A 23,727-nucleotide genomic window follows, 5' to 3' on the forward strand; every position below is an offset into this window, starting at 1 on the left:
GGGAAAGATAGGGATGTGGGAGTAGGATGTTTTTTCTGTATTTTTTATGGTGTTGTGGTACTCTTTTTCTTTGTCCAAATTTTTCTCTTTGTGGGGATTTTTTATGGCAAAGGTTTTAATGAGTCCATTGTTTTTGCCCTCCTATACGTTTTCGTAGTTGAATGAAATTCTCCTTTTTTTAAAATTAAAAAAAAAAAAGGTTTACTTCTCTCTTAATTTTGATTCTGTTTATTTTTTATTTAAATAAAGTTTTGGTCATATTGCATTGTTGTATTGTAGATTTTTGCTTGATAGTTGCCATTTGATTGCCCATACAACAGCTCTCTTTGCTCGACAGCCATCACTTCACAAGGCCGTCTCACTGATGAAGGTGCTTGGGGGTTTCCTGGGGAGTTTCAATACTTTTCATTTGACAGAAACACTCTTCTTGCATATATCAATCATGTTCTTCAATACCTACGTACAATCAATGTCAATCATTGATCCAAACAAGAAGGGATTCTAAAGACGAACTTTCAATAGAGATTTTTTGTTTTCCTCGAATCCAAATCCAAATAAGCTGTAATTCCTGAAGGAAATTGAGTTTCCACCCCATAACCAATTGGCAATTGGGGGAGTAGTCCAACTCCTTATAAATCCAGGCTAGGTCTCTTAACATTTTAATGTGAGAGAAATACTCTAAACACGCACATGCACGTGTGGCGAATTTTCAAGCCAACACGTGGACAACACATATTGAGTGACGTGAGATCACGTGTGGCCGTTAAGCCCAACACGTGAAACCTCGCTTTGATACCATGAAGGAATGTGAGAACGTGAATTTGCAGGAACGTGAGATCCATTTGAAAAACCTCTCATCCACTATTGTAACTTTTTCCAGTTTTAAGTAACAGGGATTACTGGAAAAGGACACAGACGGGGGTTCCAAGAATCCTCCAAGTCAGATGCACTGATAGAGACCGCAAAGACTCAGAAAGAAAAACGCAAGATGGAAGCGCAAGAAAATCACACGCCAAACGGAGATCAAGCACTTCAACATTGCACCTTACCGCATTAACAATCCAGGTGATCACCCGAAAACGATCATCAGAAAACTTGCTCGCTGGTTTAGATCCAAAGCAGCTCCAATTGATGCTGAAGATCTGTATCCTATGATCACCACGATAACACAAGTACCTATCCAAAGAGCTCATCAACTTCACTATCTTCTTGTTGGTTACTCCACGTGGTTTTCAACTTGAATAATCAAAACTCACGACCGGAACTGATAGATGAAATTGCCTGCATCTTTTCGACACGGCGCCCACTCGAGTGAGATCTTTCAAAGAGAGGAAAGAAAGAATCCGATGAGCAACTTCGTCTGGAAGATTGCTAAATCTGTCTATTGCATTTTCAGCACAATTAGCATCTGTAGCTACACAACTTGCAGATGCCCCTAACTTACGCTTGCGCACCATGACTAACAGAAACCTTTCAAAAAGAAAATACATACAGTTGGTGGTGGCTGAATCAGATTTCTTCTTCGGCAATGCCGTTGGCTTCTGAAGTTACAGGCACAACAAACCCAATACAGAAATAGGAGAAAATGGCAAGGTTTTGAAAGGCATGCCTTCGAACGCGAGTCGAGGCTAGGCAATCGTAAAACGCCTCAGGCTCACATCTGTTTAAAGGATGTTGTCGTGCTCGAAGTTGCAGAGGCGTAAGCGAAATTCCAAAAGCGTGCGCGAAGTTGCAGAGGAGCGGCAGAGCAAAGAAGAAGACGCTGCTAAAATGTTCCGGCAAACCGATGACGTATGGTACAGTTGTTATGCTTAAAGAGTCGAGCAAAACGCTGGCGTTTCATCTCTGTAGTTTTTTTTTTTTTAAATTTTGGGACAAAGGTTTTAAGTTCAAGAAAATAAAGCCAAACGGTGTCATTTCCTCCATTACGTCACACATTAAACTTTCAATTTAATGACGCCAGCATGATAAAATGTCAGCCTAGTCAATTTTTTAGATAAGTAAGGATTTAAAAAATATATAAATGACTACTTTGAAACTCGCCATAAATGTGTCAGAAAAATGAGAAAAAAAAAATTAAAATTTGTGACTCCTCTGCATGATTAAAAAAAAACTAGTTGAGGTGTTTGATAGTTTTTTTTTTTTTTTTTTAAAAAAAAAAAATTGGAGTAGAGAGGGGTGGTGCATTGCCGGAGTTGGCTTCACGCCATAGACGTTGAGGTGGGGTTCTTTAATTTTGTTCAAAAAAAATCTTTTTACTATTATTTAGTAATTTGATAAGATATAATTTTTATTTTCTTTAAAATTACAAATTTACTCTTAATATTGACGGAAATTGGATGGGCATTCAAAAAATTGACATCAAGTCCTAAATTTGCCATGTTCATATAGTTTAAATTCTTATTTATAAAACAAAAAAATAAAAAAATTGGCAATTATAGTATAATTCAGGTGATCAAAATAGCAATTTATCTGTATTTATAAATATAGTTTCAATTTTATTAATTTGATCATCACATTTTTTTCTAATAACAATGCCTAATTTTCGTCGGTTTAACCCATTAAATTTGTTCTTTAATCATCTCCTCCTCGAAAGCTAAAATTCATAAAGCTTAATTTCAATACAATTATAGTAAATAACCACAATGTGAAGTGCTACATTGAAAATTGGGTAATTTTCATGTGAACTGCTACATTCAGAAAGCTTTTCTTCCATAACTACACACATTAAAAGATGGGATATGATTTCTCCACTCCCTTTTATTTTTTAATACTTTTTAATCAATTTTATTCTTTCTCTTTCCTATTCTATCCTTACCCTACATTATTTTCTTTTTTACTTCACTTTATATTATTTCTTTTTCTTTACACTTAATTTTCCAACTTACACTCCATTTTCAGTCTTAAAGGGAAAAAAAAAAATTACTTAATTTCTTACTCGATTAAAGGAAAAAAAAATACTAAAAATAGAGTGCAAGTTGGAAAATTAAGTGTAAAGAAAAAGAACTAATATAAAAGTGAAGTAAAAAAGAAATCAATGTAGGGTAAGGGTAGAATAGAAAAAAGAAAGAACAAAATTGATTAAAAAATATTAAAAAGCAAAAGAGAGTGGGGAAATCACATCCCTAAAAAATTATTAAACTAATTAGTCTCATGTCTTTTATTATCCTGCCTCCTCGAATAGAAGGTTCAAAAAATAGATTTTCCTTTGTTTCAATTTTTGACACTAGCTCCCAGTCTTCCACCCACATTTCTAAACCATGCCTCTCTGTAGTAGCCTTCCCACACCATTTTTTAATCTTTTCAAACAAGATGTGAGAAAAATCCTTACCCTAATGTTTTCGTTTGGCTCTCCTTGAATGTGAGAAAGCGACCCCAGCTTCTTCCATTCCTATTAAGTAAACATGATGTGCTAGTTCTTTTTGGTCATTGCACATGGTGGTTCTCTTTTGGGAGCAGATGGCTATGTTCAAGGACAATTTTTTTTTTTTTTTCCAACCTATGCATTATTATGTATCGAGTGAGTTTGGTTGCATTTAACTGTGCCAAGAGGCTACCTCCTTTTAAGGGGTGAGAAATGTTAGGATCCTTCACTAATGGGCCTATTATTACCCATAGACATAGACACCGTGTTGCAGGAGGAGAACAAACAGCAGTGATGCTAGCTGTTTACTCTAGAGACATGCAAGAGCAATTGGAGGCCTTGGAGATACCAGGTAAACGCAAGTGAGGAGATTACGACAAAAGTTTCTCTCATCCTAAGAGAGTGATCTTTGGAAGCTCAAGTTATGAGCCCCAAGAAGCAGTACGTGAAAACCCAAGAGAGGATGTCTAGAGGGCCAAACTAAAGTCTCATGTTGTGGACAGCTAGTTTCTCTATGTTTTTCTTTAAGTTTTTGAGTTGTGAGTTTTGTAACATGTTAATATTTATGAAATTTAATCAAGGGTAATTGAAGTTTATGGTTCTTTGTATATATATTGATGTTGCTTTATTAGTTGCAAGGGTCATTTAAAAACTCGTAGGGTATTATTTAAGAGGTTATATACCATTTGGAAACAATTAGTCCAAGTCATTTTTGAATCCTGAATCCGTGCTTGTAGACACGTGTAATGTTTTCTAGCCAATACCGTTGGTGAGCTCAAACTTTATTTAGTTTGAGGCCTTTGGCCATTTTTGGATATGAATGAAGAATTGTCTCCTCTCGTTTTGCTTTATTTCTCTTTCTGGGTTTTGGTACTTATCATACAAAAAAGAAAAATACAAAAATTTTGAAATTTGTCTATTTTGTATTTTTCTTTTGGTATTCTTTTTATCGAATGACAAAGAGGAACGTGAACAAAGAAGAATAGAATTTAAATTGCTGCTACCTCAAGACGTAAATCAACGCAACAATTGCCATTTGTTTGCCCATATGACAGTAACTTGAACACTTGTCAACATCAACTGAAGGCCGTACAACAGCTCGCTTTGCTTGCTCAGTTGGCCTGCCTCAGCCTCTTTCAGGTAATTCGTCGAACACCTTGCCCTCGTCGTCAAGATCAAGTGCTAATATGCTATAGTGTTTTAATCTACTGAAAAGCTTAGTGGAATTATAAATGTAACAGTATTTCTAAATTTTCAGTTAATAAAATGTCCAGCAAATTTGTGTTTTATTTTTGTAAATTGTAGTTTTAGATTATCCTAGCACAAAATCCCACCCATTCTGTTGCTCTGCTTCTTCTTCTAGCTTGATGGTTTAGCCCATCCCACTTCTTTTTTTTTTTTCTTTTTTTTTTGGCCATTGTTTCATTACTGCTTCTACCGAGAAAGGGGAAATTACTGCAGCAACTGCTTATTTTGTGACTTTAGGTCCCCAAGTAGTGACTGTTCTTATTTGCTTTCCTAGTCAAATATGGTGTCGGGCTCGTTAGTTATACAGAACTGTCTTGGCATGGACTATTCTTAGGGACTGTCATGGCTTGGCTTGACTTGGTCTATGTTGAATAACATTTATCCTGCGTTTGGTATATGCTTGGACTAGGACAGTCCCGATCTCTTGGACCACAGGAGTCCAAAAGATTTATGGTCACTCACCGTTAGATGTAAATTCAACGATTCACTCAATCTTGCACTCCTTTTAAGAAACTTTTTTGAACCATTGGATTAATATTCAACGGTGAGTGACCACAATCTCTTGGACTCCTATGGTCCAAGAGATTAGGACTATGGACTAGGACTAGATTTTTTTATTTTTTCAAAACTATCTATATATATATGTATTTTATTATATCAGTCCTGATTTCTTGGACCTCTGTTGTCTAAGAGATTGTGGTCACCCACCGTTGGATATTAATCCAGTGGTTCAAAAAAGTTTTTTAAAAGGAGTGCAAGAGTGAGTGAACCGTTGAATTTACATCCAACGGTGAGTGACCACAAATCTCTTGGACAACAGGGGTCCAAGAGATCAGGACTGTTTATTATATATATGTATATATATATATATGTGTGTGTATAGGTGTATATAAGTATATTATAATATACAGGGGTATAATACATATATATGTATACAGTCCCGATCTCTTGGACCACAGAAGTCCAAGAGATTGTGGTCACCCACCGTTGGATATTAATCCAATGGTTCAAAATGATATATGTAAATACAATATGACACAAATGATTATTACCCGATTCAAGTCATAAATGAGTGAACCGTTGAATTTACATCCAACGGTGAGTGACCATAAATCTCTTGGACTACAAGGGTCCAAGAGATCAGGACTGTATATGTATATTATAATATATAATATATATGGATATGTTATAAGAATATACATGTACATACGTGTGTATATATGTATATTATAATATAATATAATATCAGTCCCGATCTCTTGGACCACAGGAGTCCAAGAGATTGTGGTCACCCACCGTTGGATATTAATCTAATGGTTCAAAATGATATATATAAATGCAATATGACATAAATGATTATTACCCGATTCAAGTCATAAATAAGTGAACCGTTGAATTTACATCCAACGGTGAGTGACCATAAATCTCTTGGACTACATGGGTCCAAGAGATCAGGACTGTATATAATATATGTGCATGTAGGTGTATATATGTATATTATAATATAATATAATATAATATAATATATATGGGTATGTTATAATAATAATATATATGTATATATGTATATTATAATATCAGTCCCGATCTCTTGGACCACAAGAGTCCAAGAGATTGTGGTCACCCACCGTTGGATATTAATCCAATGGTTCAAAAAAGTTTTTTAAAAGGAGTGCAAGAGTGAGTGAACCGTTGAATTTACATCCAACGGTGAGTGACCACAAATCTCTTGGACTACAGGAGTCCAAGAGATCAGGACTGATTATAATATATATACATACAGTCCCGATCTCTTGGACCACAGGAGTCCAAGAGATTGTGGTCACCTACCGTTGGATATTAATCCAATGGTTCAAAATGATATATATAAATGCAATATGACATAAATGATTATTACCCGATTTAAGTCATAAATGAGTGAACCGTTGAATTTACATCCAACGGTGAGTGACCATAAATCTCTTGGACTACAGGGGTCCAAGAGATCAGGACTGTATATACATATATATACATATATAATGTATATGTGTATATACGTGTGTATATCTATATTATAATGCATACATGAGTATAATATATATACACATATATGTTATATATTACATATATACACGTATGCTATTATTATAATATTGATATGTATATGTGTATATGGGTATATAATAATAATATACGTGTATATATGTATATGTATATATATACAGTCCTGATCTCTTGGACCCCTGTAGTCCAAGAGATTTATGGTCACTCACCGTTGAATGTAAATTCAACGGTTGACTTGAATCGGGTAATAATCATTTATGTCATATTGCATTTATATATATCATTTTGAACTATTGGATTAATATCCAACGGTGGGTGACCACAATCTCTTGGACTCCTGTAGTCCAAGAGATCGGGACTGATTATATATATTATATATGTATTTATGTGTGTGTATATATATAGTTCTTCTCTAATGCGGACTTCCGCGTTATGTTAAAGTCCAGTCGTCTCTTTTGCAACTTCTGTTTGCAAGTGAATCTGGTCAATAACAAGGACAGATTTTGGGTCCTCTTTTGCTTTGCTAGTGAGAAAATGGGGAAGAATCAGACAAATTTTTAAAATAGATGAAGGTGCTTGGTGGTTTCCTAATAACAAAAGTTTAAGAAGGAAGTTGAAATTTTGCTCCTCCTAGTGGCCCTGTATTGGGACGTTTGTGGTTGTCAGAGTATAATTGGGTAATAAGTTTTCAAAGAGGGGCCAGGCTAATAATAATTTTCTCATAGATCCCGACTCATCATGTATCCTGACTCATCAACCAAAATGAACTTATCCTCTTGTTCAGTTCCATTCCATTTCCATCTCTAACCAAACTGAACCAGACATTCTGATCTGAGCCTTGTTTTGGTTAAACTGGTTTGTTGGTGCTAGATATGGATGCAGCTGTAGGCATCATTTTGTCCCCGGCTTTGCAAGTTCTCTTTGACAGATTGGCATCTCCAGTCCTACAAGGGCTTGCTGATAGACTGGGTTTCAATTACAACATATTCCAGAGCCTGCAGCATGCCTTGGTGCGGGCTCAAGCTACTCTTGCAGATGCAGAAGTGCAACAATTCACCAACAAAACTGTCAGGCTTTGGTTATCAGACCTCAAGAATGCAGTTTGTGACGCTGAGGATCTTCTTGACGTCTTTACTGCTAAACAAACCTGCATGATTGATGAAGACTTTGGTGAGCAGACATTAGACAGCTATGCAGTTCTTACTGACAAAGTCAGAAAGATACTCAAGAAGTTAGAAATGATTGTGGGTGAGGGATCTTCTAAGTTGAAAATTGGAGATACCCAGCCAATATCAGATCAACGATCAGATCAAAGGGAGACGAGCTCTTTCGTCGACTCAAGGATTCATGGACGAGAGGATGACAAAGAGAAGTTAGTCAAGCTATTACTGTCTTCTCAAACTAATTACCACGAGGGTTATTCATATGCGACTTGCATTCCAATCATCGGCATCGGAGGAATTGGTAAGACCACTCTTGCTCAAATGTCATATAATGATGAGAGAGTTATTCAACACTTTGATGTTAGGATGTGGATTTTTGTCTCTTCTAATTTCAATATCAAAAAGATCATGAAGACAATTATTTCATCCTTAACAAGTGGTATATGCAAGTTGTCGGAGATTGAGCTACTTCAGTCTCAGATTTCGCAATTGCTGCAGAAGAAAAGATATTTGATTGTGTTAGATGACGTTTGGACGGAAGACCAGGACGATTGGGACAAACTTAAACCTTTGTTTAGAGGGGGTGTTGATGGATGCAAAATCATTGTCACTACCCGCAGTAAAAAGGTTCCATATATGATGGACTTCCCAAATTCCTCAATTTGTTTGAACGGTCTGACAGATGATGATTGCTGGGAATTGTTCAAGCAACGGGCTTTTGCACGAGGAGAAGAAGAAAAGCATCCAAACCTTTCGCTGATTGGAAAACAGATTGTCAGAAAATGTGGTGGTGTGCCATTAGCAGCGAAAAGTTTGGGAAGTTCAATGCGCTTGAAAAGAAGTGAAAAGCAGTGGTTGTCTATGCGAGATTGCGAACTTTGGAAATTAGACGAAAACCAACATAAAGTTTTGCCTGCCCTCATGTTGAGTTATCATCACCTGCCATCTCATCTTAGAGAATGCTTTGCATTCTGCTCAATATTTCCAAAAGATTATGAATTCAAGAAGCAGAAGTTAATTCATCTGTGGATGGCATCAGGCTTACTTCTGCAAGATGGAAGCAGGCGACCAGAAGACATTGGTGATGAATACTTCGACGATTTGTTGTGGTTGTCTTTCTTTCAAGAAGTAGAGATTTGTGATGGCAGCGGCTTAGTTGAATACAAAATGAATGATGTTATACATGATCTTGCACGATATGTAGCAGGAAATGAATCCATGATGCTTGAACATAGTGCAGCACAAATTCGCCATGCATCCGTTGTTTACAAATATAGGGTGATTGGAATGCCAAAAGAACTATTTGAAGCAAAACATTTACGAACTCTCTTATTGATTGGAGAATCCGGCTTGTTAAATGGCAAAAGTAAAATTTTTTCAAGTTTTGGATACTTGCGTGCGCTAGACCTGAGCAGTTGTGGTGTTTCTGATTTGCCAGAATCATTGGGTGGTTTGATATGTTTGAGGTATCTTGACCTCTCTTACACATCTATCACCAAATTACCTCACAGCACAAGGAATCTATGCTATTTGCAGACTTTGAATCTATTTGGTTGTCAGAATCTTGAACGGCTGCCAAGCTTGGAAATGATGACCAGCCTAAGACATCTCAATCTAGTTGGATGTGTAAGTTTGGCTTTTATGCCTCTTGAGATTCGAATTTTGCGACAACTTCAGACATTGCCATTGTTTGTCGTCAACAGGGTTCCTGGGGCCCTTAATACGCTGGAAGGTTTGAATCTTTGTGGCAAGTTGAATATTGCCTGTCTGCAGAACGCAACATATGCAGCAGAAGCACAATCAGCTGGGTTGAAGTCGAAGGAAAATCTTGAGTCGTTAGGATTATATTGGGGATTAGATTGCGGATTTGGAGATGTCTACGAATCGTTTGGGAAGCCTCAAGCCCGACCTAATGAAATTAACGATAATATTGGCTTACGATCTGAGGCAACCCCACAACAGCATGATCCTGTGGAAGAAATTCTTGAAGGGCTGCAGCCACACAAAAATCTGAAAAAGCTAGTTATAAATGGGTACCCAGGAATCAAATTTCCTCATTGGGCTCTCCCAAATCTTACTTCCGTTGATTTCACCAACTGTAAAAGTTGTGAACATCTTCCAGCCCTTGGGAATTTTCTACTACTTAAGACACTTTCTCTGCATGGAATGCATGGCGTGAGGAGCATCGGTACAGAGTTCTATGGTGACGGTACGGACATGTGGTTTCCATCCCTCGAAGAACTATCAATTAGTGATTTTTCAAACTTGGAAGAGTGGTCAACTGCAAATGATGCAAATGCATTCCCCAGATTGAAGAAATTAACTTTGAAAGGTTGTCCAAGGTTAGCACATATACCGTTATGTCAGTCCCTTCAACATTTGGAGCTGCGGGACTGTAATCCAACGATGATGTCCATAGCAAATTTAAGTTTGCTTTCTGTGCTTGTTCTAGAAAAAATTCAAGGCCTGGTCTCTCTGCCGGAAGGGCTCTTTGCATCACCTTATCTGTCTTCTTTACAGATATTGTCTCTCCCCAAGCTCGGTTCACTGCCTTCGGAGATTGGAAATCTCACTGCTCTGAAATCATTGACGATTCGTTGGTGTGATGAGTTATCCTCTCTGCCACAGAGTTTAAAGAACCTCAAAACTCTGGAGTCGCTGGAGATTAGTGACTGTCACAGTCTACTAACCATGCCAGATGGTGGAATTGCAGGATTAAGTTCCCTTCGAACTTTGTCCATTGAGAATTGTAGCCATCTGACTTCTTTGTCATCCAGTTTAGAACGTCTTACATTCCTCGAGCACTTGACGTTTATGTATTGTCCAAACCTTGGTTCTTTCCCAGAGGGTGTGCAACACCTCTCCTCACTTCGAAGCTTCACTATCTCAAACTGTCCCATGTTTGATTCTCTCCCAAGTGGGTTNACAAAATAGCCGGACGCTGCATTGCTTGGAAATTAGTAGCTGCCCCAACCTAGATGCTTTGCCAGATTGGTTGGAGAATCTTGATTCGCTCAGATCTCTGACCATATCTGATTGTCCTAATTCAAGAGTATTGCCATCAGGTCTGAAGTCTCTCACTGAACTCCAGCACCTCTCTATTCAAGAATGTCCTGAGCTTGAGGAAAGGTGCAAACAAGGTAGTGGTGAGGATTGGTTGAAAATAGCCCATGTCCCATATAGGTACATTGGACCATCCAGCGAGGCAAGCACATCGGGCAACTCTTAGTTTGGAACATCCGTTCAGTACGAAACTTTTATTTCATCTTCATCCTCAAGAGTGTTATTGTTATAATAATCATCATCCGTCCTGGTGTTTTGTGTGGTGTGGCCCTTTTGCTTTGTTTATATTGTTTTTTAGATGAATGGAGTGTCCACAAAGTTTCAATATTTCCTTTTGCTGTAAATTGCAGTTTGGGATTTCCATATTCCTATGTGTGCACACTGGCTGCTTTGAGATCCTCTGGTTTTGCACTTCAATATCATCTTGATAAAATCTGTGTGTTTTTCATTAATATTACCAGTCCAATTGTCTGCTTTCTGAATTTTAAATTTTCTTCTATTTACCTTAGTTTTAATTAAGTTTTAAGTCATGTTGCTTGATATAGTTGCTAACGTGATGCCAACGGCAGTGTTAACAAGAAATTGGTGTGTGCTTATATTACTAGTGTAGTCATATTTGGAGGGTTAGCCCAAACACTGCCCAATTATTGAGTTTAAGAAAGAAATTTCTCATGGTGAAGAGCATGAGCTTTGGTGCTTACCAATATGACTGCATAGGAAACAAGGGGTGATCAGATAGATCAATGAGGCATAATTCCATGTAAACAAAGTTTTACAGAGGTTTAAAGAATCTAAAATATAATTGTAGATCTTAGCTGTAGCAAAATGACAAATACAAAAATGCACGAGATCATGAAAATGTTTAACGTGCCCTTATGAAATGCAAATTATCATTCAACATATCGAAATTAACTATAAAGTTCAACTCAACTATTCAAAATCACGTCAATATGAAATTCTAGAGAAGATTAGGAAGAATTAGGAGAGGTAGGTTAACTTAGGGCTAAACATAAATATTATAATTATATATTTATTTATTTATTTAAATATAAACATATATATTTTCGGGGCGGGTTCGGGGATGGGGACACCAATACCATTATCTCCCCATACCCATTGGGGATATTTCAAGTTCGGGAATCCCTGTACTCGATATCTATTTAGCCCTCAAATCTTCCCTCGTTAAGGGTAGGGACCCGACGGAGACCCGGCCCCCCGAGGATTTGATGAATTATTGTATGACATGTTGTTGATTCTGACGGTAGGGGGGAATTGGCAATAAAATTTAGTTTGAGTCTTTTATTTTCTTTTTAAAAAAAAGTCAAGGAGTAAATTCATAATTAGGTACAAATTCATGGGGCATTTCAGCTGTCACATCCCGGGATCGGCTCCGCCGTAGCACGATATTGTCCGCTTTGGGCCCCCCTCTCTGCCCTCACGGTTTTGTTTCTGGGAGCTCACGAGCAACTTCCCAGTGGGTCACCCATCTTGGGATTGCTCTAGCCTTCAACTCGCTTAACTTTAGAGTTCCTATGACTCCGAAGCCAGTGAGCTCCTAAAAGGCCTCGTGCTAGATGAATGCGGGTGTGCACATATAAGGCACATCACCCACTCTCCGTTGGTTGATGTGGGATCTTACAATCCACCCCCCTTAAGGGCCCGACGTCCTCGTCGGCACACTCGCACCACACGGCAGAGTGGCTCTGATACCAAATTGTCACATCCCGGGATCAACTCCGCCGTAGCACGATATTGTCCGCTTTGGGCCCCCTCTCTGCCCTCACGGTTTTGTTTCTGGGAGCTCACGAGCAACTTCCCAGTGGGTCACCCATCCTGGGATTGCTCTAGCCCCCAACTCGCTTAACTTCGGAGTTCCTATGACTCCGAAGCCAGTGAGCTCCCAAAAGGCCTCGTGCTAGATGGATGCGGGTGTGCACATATAAGGCACATCACCCACTCTCCGTTGGTTGATGTGGGATCTTACATCGGCAGTTTACCCTAAATTTTTATTAGCAAAATAATGACTCCACTTAACTCATATATTAATGTATACTATATTGCGATTTTGATTTATTTATTTATTTATTGACAGATAATGAGACAGACCAACTTTAGTTTCAAGTTTGTTCTTTGTTTTTTTTTCATCTAATCATGGAGAGACATGATAGTTTGTAGGAGAGAAAATGTTGGGATGGAAGAGTTTTCCTTTTGGCTAAGAAGCGAAAAGAGGTTTTTTTTTTTTTTTTTTTTTTTTGGTGAGTTTTAGAAAGGATTGAAGCATATCTCATACTCACTAATTTTTAGTTAAAATGTAACTAAAAAAAACTAGAAAGCTAACTCCAATTTCAACTCCAATCATACTCACTGATTTAGGAAGTTATAAATATTTTAATTCAATTTTTGAATAAAATGAAAGCAACGAGATAACAACAAATAATAGTTAACATTAAATAAATAATGAAAATAATATTAAAATAAAGCAGCATTAAATTACAGGAAGTCACTAAAAAGTGGATAGAAAGTATAGTTGAAGTTATATTTTTTCAATTTCACCTTAAATTTTATAAACACGGTAATTTAAAAAACTCATTATAAATACAGCGAGAAAATAATTAGATAAGGAAGAAGAAGAATACATCACATTTAAAGTGGAGAGATATACCTATATTGAATAACTTTTTTGGGGATTGGTGGAGGGAGGGAAGAGATGAGACAGAATAAGAATTGAAGCACAACTTTTTATAATTGTAAGTTTCAAGGTATGTTAATTTCTTTATAAGAATTGACTCACTTCAACCGAAATATTAAAGTCCATTTATTTTGCTTTTTCATAAAAATACATTAAAATTTGATTTTTAATGTTTTTTTTTTTTTTGGTTGGAAAAATTTGATTTTAATGTTGGTATTTGACATCCTGCACGGACCTATAAATTTAACAGTTTCTAAATTAATTTCTTTATTGTAAAGTTTGATTTAATCTGAACCGAAAATTTTGGTTAAAGATCGGGTGGAATTGGAACATCTCGAAGTCCAAACTAATAAAAACTCGTACCAACTGATTTCTAAAATTAATTAATTAATTATTAAACAATGCGTCAACATATTAATAGCTGGATAAAAAGGTAATGGTAACTAAAAGAGAATCTTAAACCGCATCGTTCCAAACTACATAGCACACCTTTTTTTTTGTATTCTTCTAAACATTTTGGCAACATGATAATTGGTACCATGATCTTTGAAACTATGATCAATCCTTCTCAAACTCAAACTCCAAAAGCGAAAAAGGATGGTGGAAAGCAAATTTCTTGTTTCACTTTACATAAAAGTGAGAGGCTGATGCCAACGAAGGAAGCCTCCAAAATTTATTAGCAGTGGGAGGAAGAAGAGGTCAAGAACACACTTGCCCTCAACCACCAGTCAAAACCCAACTCGGAAATATAAATATTTTACATTACTTTTTCACCAAAAGATATTTTCACTGAAGTAATTGTGTTATATTATATTTACCATTACTTCTTATGGCTCAAAAAGAAGCAAAGACTTCTGAAGAAGTTAAGCCTTCGGCAGAGCCAGCCATGGTCATTGCTTCAACCGCAGCTCCGGCTCCTTCGTGGTTCACGCCCAAGAGGTACTGTTTTTTTTGTTCCAGTTTGTTTTTTGGTTCTTGGGTCTGCTTGGTTGCTGACAAAATATGGGAAATCAAGATAAAGGTTTAACTTTTGTTTTTTGTTTTTGGTTGGTTTTGTTACTTGGGTCTGGAAAAGGAACGAGAATTCATATACGACTAGGGCGTTGTAGAAATAATTTGCTGGCTTAGTTGGGCTCAGAAATTTTGGTTTTAGACTTTGATTTCTTAGTTTTTCTCTCTACTTTCTGCGCAACCGAACGGGAAATTGGGTTTTTTTGTTTTCCTTTGTGGGCACTATTGTTTGATTGTTGCGTTGTATGGAAGGAAAGGGAAAAGAGTGAAAACTGTTTGGATGCTAAATTAGCAAACTGTTTTGAACATGCAAGGGGGTGGTGAGAATCATGTAAAGGAATATAATTATAAACCAGTTCATTGAACTGGAGTTGAGTCAAGTATCATTTGTAGGTATGCAAGACCAGTGAGCCACTTTAGAGCCATTAGTATCTTGGTTTTTGTTTCGGTGTGTAATAAATGTTCTTGTGCTGTGATTGCAGGTTACTTGCTATCTTTTGCGTGATTAACTTGTTAAATTATGTGGACCGAGGAGCAATAGCAAGCAATGGTGTCAATGGGAGCCTCGGAACTTGTACAGAAAGTGGCGTATGCACATCCGGTACCGGGATACAGTAAGAATTATTTGGAGGTTTCCTTGATTCTCTTGCTTTTCGACTTGGGTTTTCTTCATGCATTGTTTGATTCCGTTTACTTGAATGTGCTGAGTTGTCATGTTGTCTAATGTTGTAGGTGCTATGGTATAGAAATGTTATTGAGGTTTTGAAAAGAAACAAATGTTGTCTCCATGTGGTTATATTGTTATTGATATAGAGGTTTTATCTATTTCTAAGAGCTCCTTAGTTGAGAAGTTGCTTAAAATTTTCTCTGATTAATGTACATACTATGGTGTGTGAAGAATATCCACCGAGGCGGTGTTAAGGCTTTGAAGTCGAGGCAGTTGCATGTCAGTTGCCCGTGTTTTATCCATTTTAAACCAATTTCTGTTCTGTTTATTACATGATGCTTGGAACATGTAGTATTTGAGATGGCTAAATTCCTTTAATCTTTGGCTTAAACATCTCACCATTTCTTTGGGCATAAGATTTTACATGGATATACATTTGAAGATTGGTACAACCTTTTATTGTGCTTTTAGATTCCATGCCTTTGTTTTTGTTCTTTTTAAGCTTCTGCTGGGCTTTTCTTTTCTTGTATACTTCATGCCTATAATAATTGTATTTCTTTTCCCTCTTTTCTAATAAATGTTTTACTTGCCATATAATTAATCCTGGACAGCATTTATATCCTTAATTTCCTTTTGTATGCAGGGGGGATTTTAACTTGAGCAACTTTGAAGATGGAGTTCTCTCATCAGCTTTTATGGTTGGACTTCTTTTGGCTTCTCCTATATTTGCATCATTAGCAAAGAGGTAACAATCACCTATTATCGCATTAGGCTACCATGGAATAGCATTTTTTAGCCAGGTGTATGACTTTGAAGCTGAGATTTCAATACATTTGAACAGAATCATTTTTTTGTTTTTGGTGATTAGTAGTATATATTTATCAAAAAAGTATGTATAGATTTTTTTCTTTTCTGGCTAAGTGACTAAGGGGCATAACCAATGTACAAAAGATATAATAAAATGCCAGAGTGTATTAGTGAAGATAAAATCTACAGGAAGATAAGAATAGGAATCCTTCCTACTCCACTCAAATAAAGCCGATAATAATTTATAGAATCCTTAGATAAGATCTTGTTTTCACTGAACCTGGGTGTTAGGTTGGATTCTGATCTTGGTCCATTGATTAGGTGCATTATTATGAATGTACCTAGGTACAAATTCTTTGTATATTAATATTTGTAGGTACATTTGGAATATTAATGTACATACACATATTCCAAATAATGTACCGGATCAAAGGATCACAACAAAAATTCAATATTAACAATCAGGCTTAATGAATTATATATTTTTTTTTCCAAGGATGAATATCTATTCACCCCAATATTTTTTCCTGGAGCTCCATAACAATTTGTCTTCAAAATGGGGACTTCCTCGCTAATAGAGACACAGTGCAGCTAGGTGTATGGACAAGAGAATGCGATACATATTAGAATATTAACTCAAATTTGATAAATAAGATTTTGTATCTCTAGAATAAAATTGGTGAAAGATTAATACTGAATAAAGTTGAATTTGAAGGTAATGCAAGTGCAGATAAAATGCCAAATACCAATGGTTCCTTGATGATCATGAACGTGCAAGAAATTATTTGCAGAGTTATTTTTGGAAGAATTTTACAGGGAACTTTGGTTGTAGAGAAATGTTAAAGTTTCTCTGAGGTGATTACAAGAGAACCTTGATAGAAATATTGCAAATATCCCTAGTGCTATAACCTTAGCTATTACTACTAAATTGTTTTAACCCTTTGGTGCGAGGTGACTACTGCTTGTTTTAAGCCTTTTTCTCTGCGATTTCTCATCTATCTATTAAATTTTGCAGTGTAAGTCCGTTTAGGCTCATTGGAGTTGGATTATCAGTTTGGACCTTTGCTACAATTGGTTGTGGTTTTTCATTCAACTTCTGGTCCATTACTCTCTGCCGCATGTAAGTAATTTAATCCTTCTTGTTTTATTGCTATATCTATACCCCCTGGCACAATTTCTTTCTCTTTCTTTAATATTACATTTTTTTAGTAATCCAGTAACGGGGGCTACTGTTTGATCAAGTTTTTTTGTTTTGCTTGTTTTAATGCCTTTTTTTGTTGTCTACAGGTTAGTTGGTGTTGGTGAGGCTTCATTTATTAGTCTTGCAGCTCCATTTATTGATGATAATGCCCCAGCTCCTCAGGTATGATTTCTTTTGTTTCATAGTATGCCTAACATTTTGAATTTGTTTGATTTGAGATTAGTGCGGTATTAATATTATCTTATTTAGTTTCATTATATCCATTCTATTGTTTTGGTAAGTCTTGCTTTGGCATGTATTATGCGTTGCTACAGAGCATATATGGTTTACTCAGTCCCCTTCTATTGAGGGATTCCTCAAATAATTTTATTTGAGGGACACCCTCTAGGGTACCCTACGAATTTGTTTCCAACAATCCAAACCATCTATTTTTTAAGTCCACATTCATAGATCATCCTTGCAAAAAATTAGACAAATCAGAAACCGTTTCGACATCCAATTGTATCCTACAAAATCAATGAACTTGGTGCTTCAAGAAAGTACTAAAATTTCAATTACACAATTGAGTGGTCAAACGATGTCGGATTCAAGTGATTTTTTATAGAGATGATATTTGAATGATTATCTAAAACATAGACGGTTTGGATTAGTGAAATACAATGCGGAGTGGCCCCTACAAAGGTGTCCCTCAAATAAGCTAATTTGAGGGATCCCTCAATGGAAGCTCTCTGATGGTTTACTATATGAAGTATATTAGAGTTGCGGTGCCATCTTGGCTTCATTTGGTAGGAGTTTAGGTTTTTTTTCTAAACTGTCACTAGCTTTTGGATATGTTCTCAGTAGTATGTTTTCTTTACTCAACCCCACCAAATATTCTTCCTGAACTTGTATCCACCTTGTTGCTTTTTTTTTCTTTGTTAATTTTATCTATTATTTTTAGATCTGCTGTCAATGGACTTATGCCCTGTCTTTTATCTCAGAAAACTGCGTGGCTTGCTATATTCTATATGTGCATACCAAGTGGATATGCACTTGGCTATGTTTATGGTGGGTTGGTAAGTTATACTTATTTGCTACATGGGTCAGTTTTATTTGGAAAATACGGTCTCTTGGTCAACATATAATTGCTAGACAATAGAAATCTACATAAAAAGTGCATATTTGCTTTTGGTTTGGTGTTCCTCACTTGGTCCCATGTTGATAAGCTTATGATTATCTCTCATTTTCTAATACATAGGTTGGAAGTCATTCCAATTGGCGTTATGCTTTTTGGGGGGAGGCAATCCTGATGCTTCCATTTGCTATTCTAGGATTTGTTATGAAGCCTTTGCAGCTGAAAGGTGTACTTTTAGTCTTTTATGCATTGATTCATTTTCGTTCAGCAAGTTTTGACGATCATTACTAAGTGATTTCTGATTTCAGGTTTTTTTCATCCTGAATCAACAAAAGCACTAACAGCAGTAGAGACGGCTGTCTCAGAAGTTCAAGGTGTTGATACATATGATATTGAGGAAAGCTGTATCTGTATATAGTAGGCCTTTTTTAAGTCTCTAACTAGCTGCACAATAGATTTTAATAAGTTGGAACATCTCCAATTAGCTCTGTCGATATGAAGCATTCATCAATGAGTAACTTTGCTATTTTACTGTCATTTTGTAGTGCCCAACTGTATTTTGTAGGAGTTTTATTAATTTTGCATGAGGCATTTTTCCAAATTATACTTTTGGGGTAAAAGCTAATTGAGTTCACATAAAAATTTGTATTAGGATAGGTCTGTCTAATAAACTTTTATGACAATTTGGTTACATTGGAAAGCTGCTATTGATGAGGTCCTGTGTTGTTTTGTTTATGCCTTACCTTAAGAGTACAATTGTTTCTCTGCTTTAACTGGGTTTATGCTTTCCTTGGTGTGGCCATCTTGTCCACTCCCTATGTAATTTTATTGTTTTCTGGATGTAAATTTGTTTCTTTTCTTTTTTTATTTGAAAAAAGGAGGAAAACTTTCATGACAAATCTCTAAATGCCTATCATGTAAGAAGATTGCTTCGCAATTAAATTTCCTGGTAGCAGCTTGAAGCTCATGATGCTGACTAAACTCTGACCATCATGTTATGGATTACAAAGGAATTATTACTATTGGTCAAGTTAGTGGATATGCCCTTAGGCATATAACATAATACAAGCATGAACTCATATGCTGGAAAATATGTGTTTTAAAAGTTCAATTATGTGAATTAGCACCTTTTCCCTAGTCTTTGTCCCCCTTCTGTGACCGGTAACCTTTGATAATATTTGATGTCACTCTTTTTCCTTTATCAGGATAGAGAAAATTTCCTTTCTGTTCATAATATTTGTCTTGATAGTTATTGTTTTGCTTTGACATTGCTAATTATCATTTTTTTTTTTAAAAAAAAAAACTCTGCACAGGTTCAGATAATTTGAATGGTAAAGATGGTTCCTTTTCCATTAAGGAAGATCTCAGAGATTCTACCATACAGAAATCTTCTAAGTGAGTCACTCATCCTTAAGCTCATATATATGTATATATTTTTTAGTTTTGGGCTTGTATATACTGCCACTGGACCTCGTAGGGACCTTTGATTCATTTCTCTGGATTCAATGCAATAATTATTATGGATTAAATTATCTTTGACTAGTACCAATTTGATTGATGGGAGAGAGAGATATGTGGATTAGTACAATTATTGTTAGCATCATATATGTTTAGGTGTTTGTTTTGTTAGCAGAAACTATATGGAGCTTACCAATAAACAGTTTTCAGATTTGATTACCTTAATTGTCATCACAGAGCATTCACTTGAATATTAACCAAATGTAAATTTTTAGATGCATGTGTTTTCTCAACTGTAAGGGGTTGCATTAGACATTGTAAGGATAACTGAACTGACTATTGGTTTTCTGTGATGAAGTTTGTGTGGGTTCCACTTGTATGACAGTGTTACATTTGACCGGCCAAACTATTGGTTCTGATAACTTCCCATGTTGTTGTCACATGCTCATATGCTCATAAGTTGTAGCAGTTATCATAAACATAATTATGTATCTGATACCTAAGATCTTATTTTATGGCAGGCTAAAAGTTGGGACAAAAATAATGAATCAAATTTCAAGGTTTATGAAAGATATGAAGGTGCTTTTGGTTGACAAGGTTTATGTTGTTAATGTTCTAGGTACTTATCTTTCTTTTTCTCCACCTGCTTTACCTACCATCTTTTGTATGTGAATTTCTTTGGGTCATGGTTGTTACTTGATAAAATAAAATAAAGACTGAATTTCTTTGGTTTATGATCTATATGCTAATTCGCTGAAACTGTGAAATTTTCGTTCTTAGGTTATATAGCATACAACTTTGTCATAGGTGCGTACTCGTATTGGGGGCCTAAGGCTGGTTATAATATATATCATATGGTAAGCATTTAACTTGACTTTATGGATTTGTATCATTCAATATAAGGTTTTCCTTTCTTTTTTACTATTTCGATGATCATGATTGATAGTGGTTTGGGTATAGGACCTAGATAAACTTGCTAACCCTGCTTTAAATTCATGGTATTTTGGCAGAATGATGCAGATTTGATATTTGGAGGTATTACAATTGTGTGCGGAATATTGGGCACACTAGCAGGAGGTTTCGTTCTGGATTATATCAGTAGCACTATCTCTAATGCTTTCAAGGTAGGTGTTCTGTGTTTATTGGGATCTAGAATATCTTTCTTGATACTGTTGCTTAACATTTACCGAAGGCATTATTTTCTTTCTCTTGGCTTTTGTGCATGAAAAACTGAGCTAGTCCATTGCCTTTTCAAACTGACAGTTGGTCTTCGGCTTTTGTTTGTTTATGGCTTTTGTTTGTTCTTTTAGTAGATCTTTTTCATTATGGCATTTGGTTATTTTGTTTTTCTTATAGTAAATGTTCACATCCTGAGTGCTTTAGTTTCTGAGAGTAGTGGTAAACCAGCAAAAAGTTATCAACTAATCAAAGTAGGAGACCCTGATTCCAACCTAAAAGTAGGAGATCCTGAGATCGGATCCTTATAAGTCCAACTTCTTAATTTAAGTTGAATTCCACATGTTAGGCCCACATGTGAGGGTGCGTGTGAGTATCTTAATTGTTGATCCACATTCTACTGGGCTTAATTTCTGAGAATTGTGGTAAATCAACAAAGTTTATAAGTTTTTAAATGTCAAGTCATGCATGCATATACACATGGAGGATCAAATTCCACCAAAAGATAAAGAGATTCATATTGAGTAGAAGGCAAACTAGAGGAATAGATACCTGAGGTAATTCTGAGGAAAGAGGGATGAAAAAGATCTCCATAGAAACAGTGTAGTGGCATAGTCCGCCAAAATTTAATGTCTCCTGGGTATCCAGCCTCGGTGGTATTCCTTAATATTGCACAGAAACAAAGAGATGTATGAAATGCTCTGACCCATTTGCGGGATTAAAAATTTTGGCGATTAGGAAAGATAATCCCAGTTGCTTTGAAATGCAACATCCCATGTTTTAACCATCAGAAAAAATAACCCTTCTGTGATTTTGTTTTTATGAGACATCAGAAGGTTATAGATACGGTTACTTCTTCTAATGAAAATGAAGAGAAGTATATGGATATGGAATATGAATAACATTGCAAAGCAATAAGATACTTCACCAATATACAAGCTAAACTAGGATACGCAAAAATGATCTCATCCTAAAGTATTTTTATGGCATATATTACTGCTGATGCCTTTCTTCATATATTTCTATGAGGAATAGAAGATGAAAATGGAGTTGCACTGCAAGCTTTCCCCAGGGATTTTGGGGTTATGTCCTTAAAATTAATCAAAGAACTAAAGGTTTTTCTCTGATACAAATTTGGGAAAACTTTGTAAAGGTTTCTTGCAGTCTTATTGTTATTGCTTGTGTATGAACTTATGTATTCATTATCCCAGTCATTTTTTTTTCCTTTTTGTTTCTTTTCCTCATTGCATGTTTAAATACTGTACTTGGACTTTGTTGCAGCTTCTTTCAGCAGTAACGTTACTTGGAGGAGCATGTTGCTTCGGTGCCTTTTGCTTCAAGAACATGTATGCTTTCCTAGCTCTTTTTGCAGTTGGGGAACTACTTGTCTTTGCAACTCAGGTACATTCCTATGGAAAGAAATTTTTTTCCTATTATTTGGCTTAAGAACTAGATGGTTACCGTATTAAACTGTTAGCGCGGAAGACATTTATTGCCATAACCAGAATATTCACTGTACTAAGACATTTATTGCCAGAACTGGAATATTCGCTGAACTGGAATATTCAATTTACCTATGCAGGGCCCTGTAAATTACATTTGTCTCCATTGTGTTAAACCTAGTATGAGGCCACTATCTATGGCTATTTCTACTGTTTCAATTCACCTTTTTGGGGATGTACCTTCCGCACCTCTTGTTGGAGTTCTCCAGGTTTGCCTTCCTATATAGCATGGACCGATCCGTTTCCTTTCATCCGTACTATGAACCTATTAATCATGAGTTGCACAATCTAATTGAGTACTTTGTTTTTCCTTTTGGCTTTGGTCTGGTTTTGACTGCGCAGGATTCCATTAACAACTGGAGGGTGACTGCTCTTATTTTAACATCTATTTTCATTCCAGCAGCAGGAATATGGTTTATAGGTAAGTTACAGTTAGTGATTCCGTTACTTTATTATGGAACCATTCCAACTGATGATTTGTGAGACAATAGAATTTTATTAAGTGCAAGGATGTTCGACGAATTCCCAATAACTAAGTCAACATTTTCGGGTTTCTGGAAAACAGCTATAGTTAATTTTGTGCTTTCTTTCTTTCCTTTCCCCAAGAGGGTTCTTTGCATACATTACTATGATCAACTTATCTGAAATTTAATCGAGTTCATAATTACGGGCTCTTCAATAATTGGCACAATAGAGAGGGACCAAAAGTGAGATCAGTCCTAGAATTTTTGTAATCATTGTTTGTATACCCCTACAGGAATCTTTCTGCACAGCGTGGATAGATTTAACGAAGAAAGTGAGAATCAGATCACAACAACTGAAAGGTCAAACACAACACCATTGCTTAAAGGGAAGAAGACAGAAACAACTGAATCTGCCTCTGAACCCTGAGACTTGGCCTTTTTCTCTTAGCTTTGATTGCAAACTGTCACATATTCAGGTCTTGTCTAGTAGCCTAGCAGGTTCTGTTAATTCCTGTAAATATGGTCTAAAGTGCAACCTTTTAAAATTATTTGTTTACATTTTTATTTTCCAATGGACGTGTTTATATTTGTTTTCCTCTTTGAACTTTTGTTCAAGGGTTGTACAAAATGCAAATTAATAATTTGAGCATTTTCTCGTGCAACGACATGTATTTTACGAAGTATTTATACCATTTTGTGCTTTACCTAAATATAGCAAAACGTAGTGAAAGTAAAATTCATTCTTCATATATGAGTC

General features: G+C 36.1%; 2 protein-coding genes across 3 annotated transcripts; both read left to right on the forward strand.

Moving 5' to 3' along the window:
* The first annotated feature begins 7,527 nt into the window (after positions 1-7,527).
* Positions 7,528-10,752, forward strand: LOC117638414 (putative disease resistance protein RGA1). The gene has a single exon (XM_034373546.1). The coding sequence runs from the start codon at positions 7,528-7,530 to the stop codon at positions 10,750-10,752; it is 3,225 nt and encodes a 1,074-aa protein (XP_034229437.1).
* Positions 10,753-14,141: 3,389 nt separating this feature from the next.
* Positions 14,142-23,657, forward strand: LOC117637248 (probable sphingolipid transporter spinster homolog 2). Of its 2 annotated transcripts, XM_034372089.1 has the most exons (16): positions 14,142-14,509; positions 15,064-15,195; positions 15,892-15,993; positions 17,071-17,175; positions 17,343-17,418; positions 18,237-18,311; positions 18,494-18,596; positions 18,679-18,744; positions 19,684-19,765; positions 20,350-20,447; positions 20,609-20,685; positions 20,839-20,952; positions 22,286-22,405; positions 22,587-22,715; positions 22,849-22,927; positions 23,264-23,657. In XM_034372089.1, the coding sequence occupies exons 1-16, from the start codon at positions 14,400-14,402 to the stop codon at positions 23,395-23,397; spliced, it is 1,602 nt and encodes a 533-aa protein (XP_034227980.1). In that variant the 5' UTR covers positions 14,142-14,399; the 3' UTR covers positions 23,398-23,657. The 2 variants fall into 2 exon arrangements, with proteins under 2 accessions (XP_034227980.1, XP_034227981.1); XM_034372090.1 differs by lacking the exon at positions 18,237-18,311 and having other exon boundaries at positions 23,264-23,566.
* Positions 23,658-23,727: the final 70 nt, after the last annotated feature.

This window comes from Prunus dulcis, chromosome 8 (genome assembly GCF_902201215.1).
Source record: "Prunus dulcis chromosome 8, ALMONDv2, whole genome shotgun sequence".
Classification (NCBI taxonomy): domain Eukaryota; kingdom Viridiplantae; phylum Streptophyta; class Magnoliopsida; order Rosales; family Rosaceae; genus Prunus; species Prunus dulcis.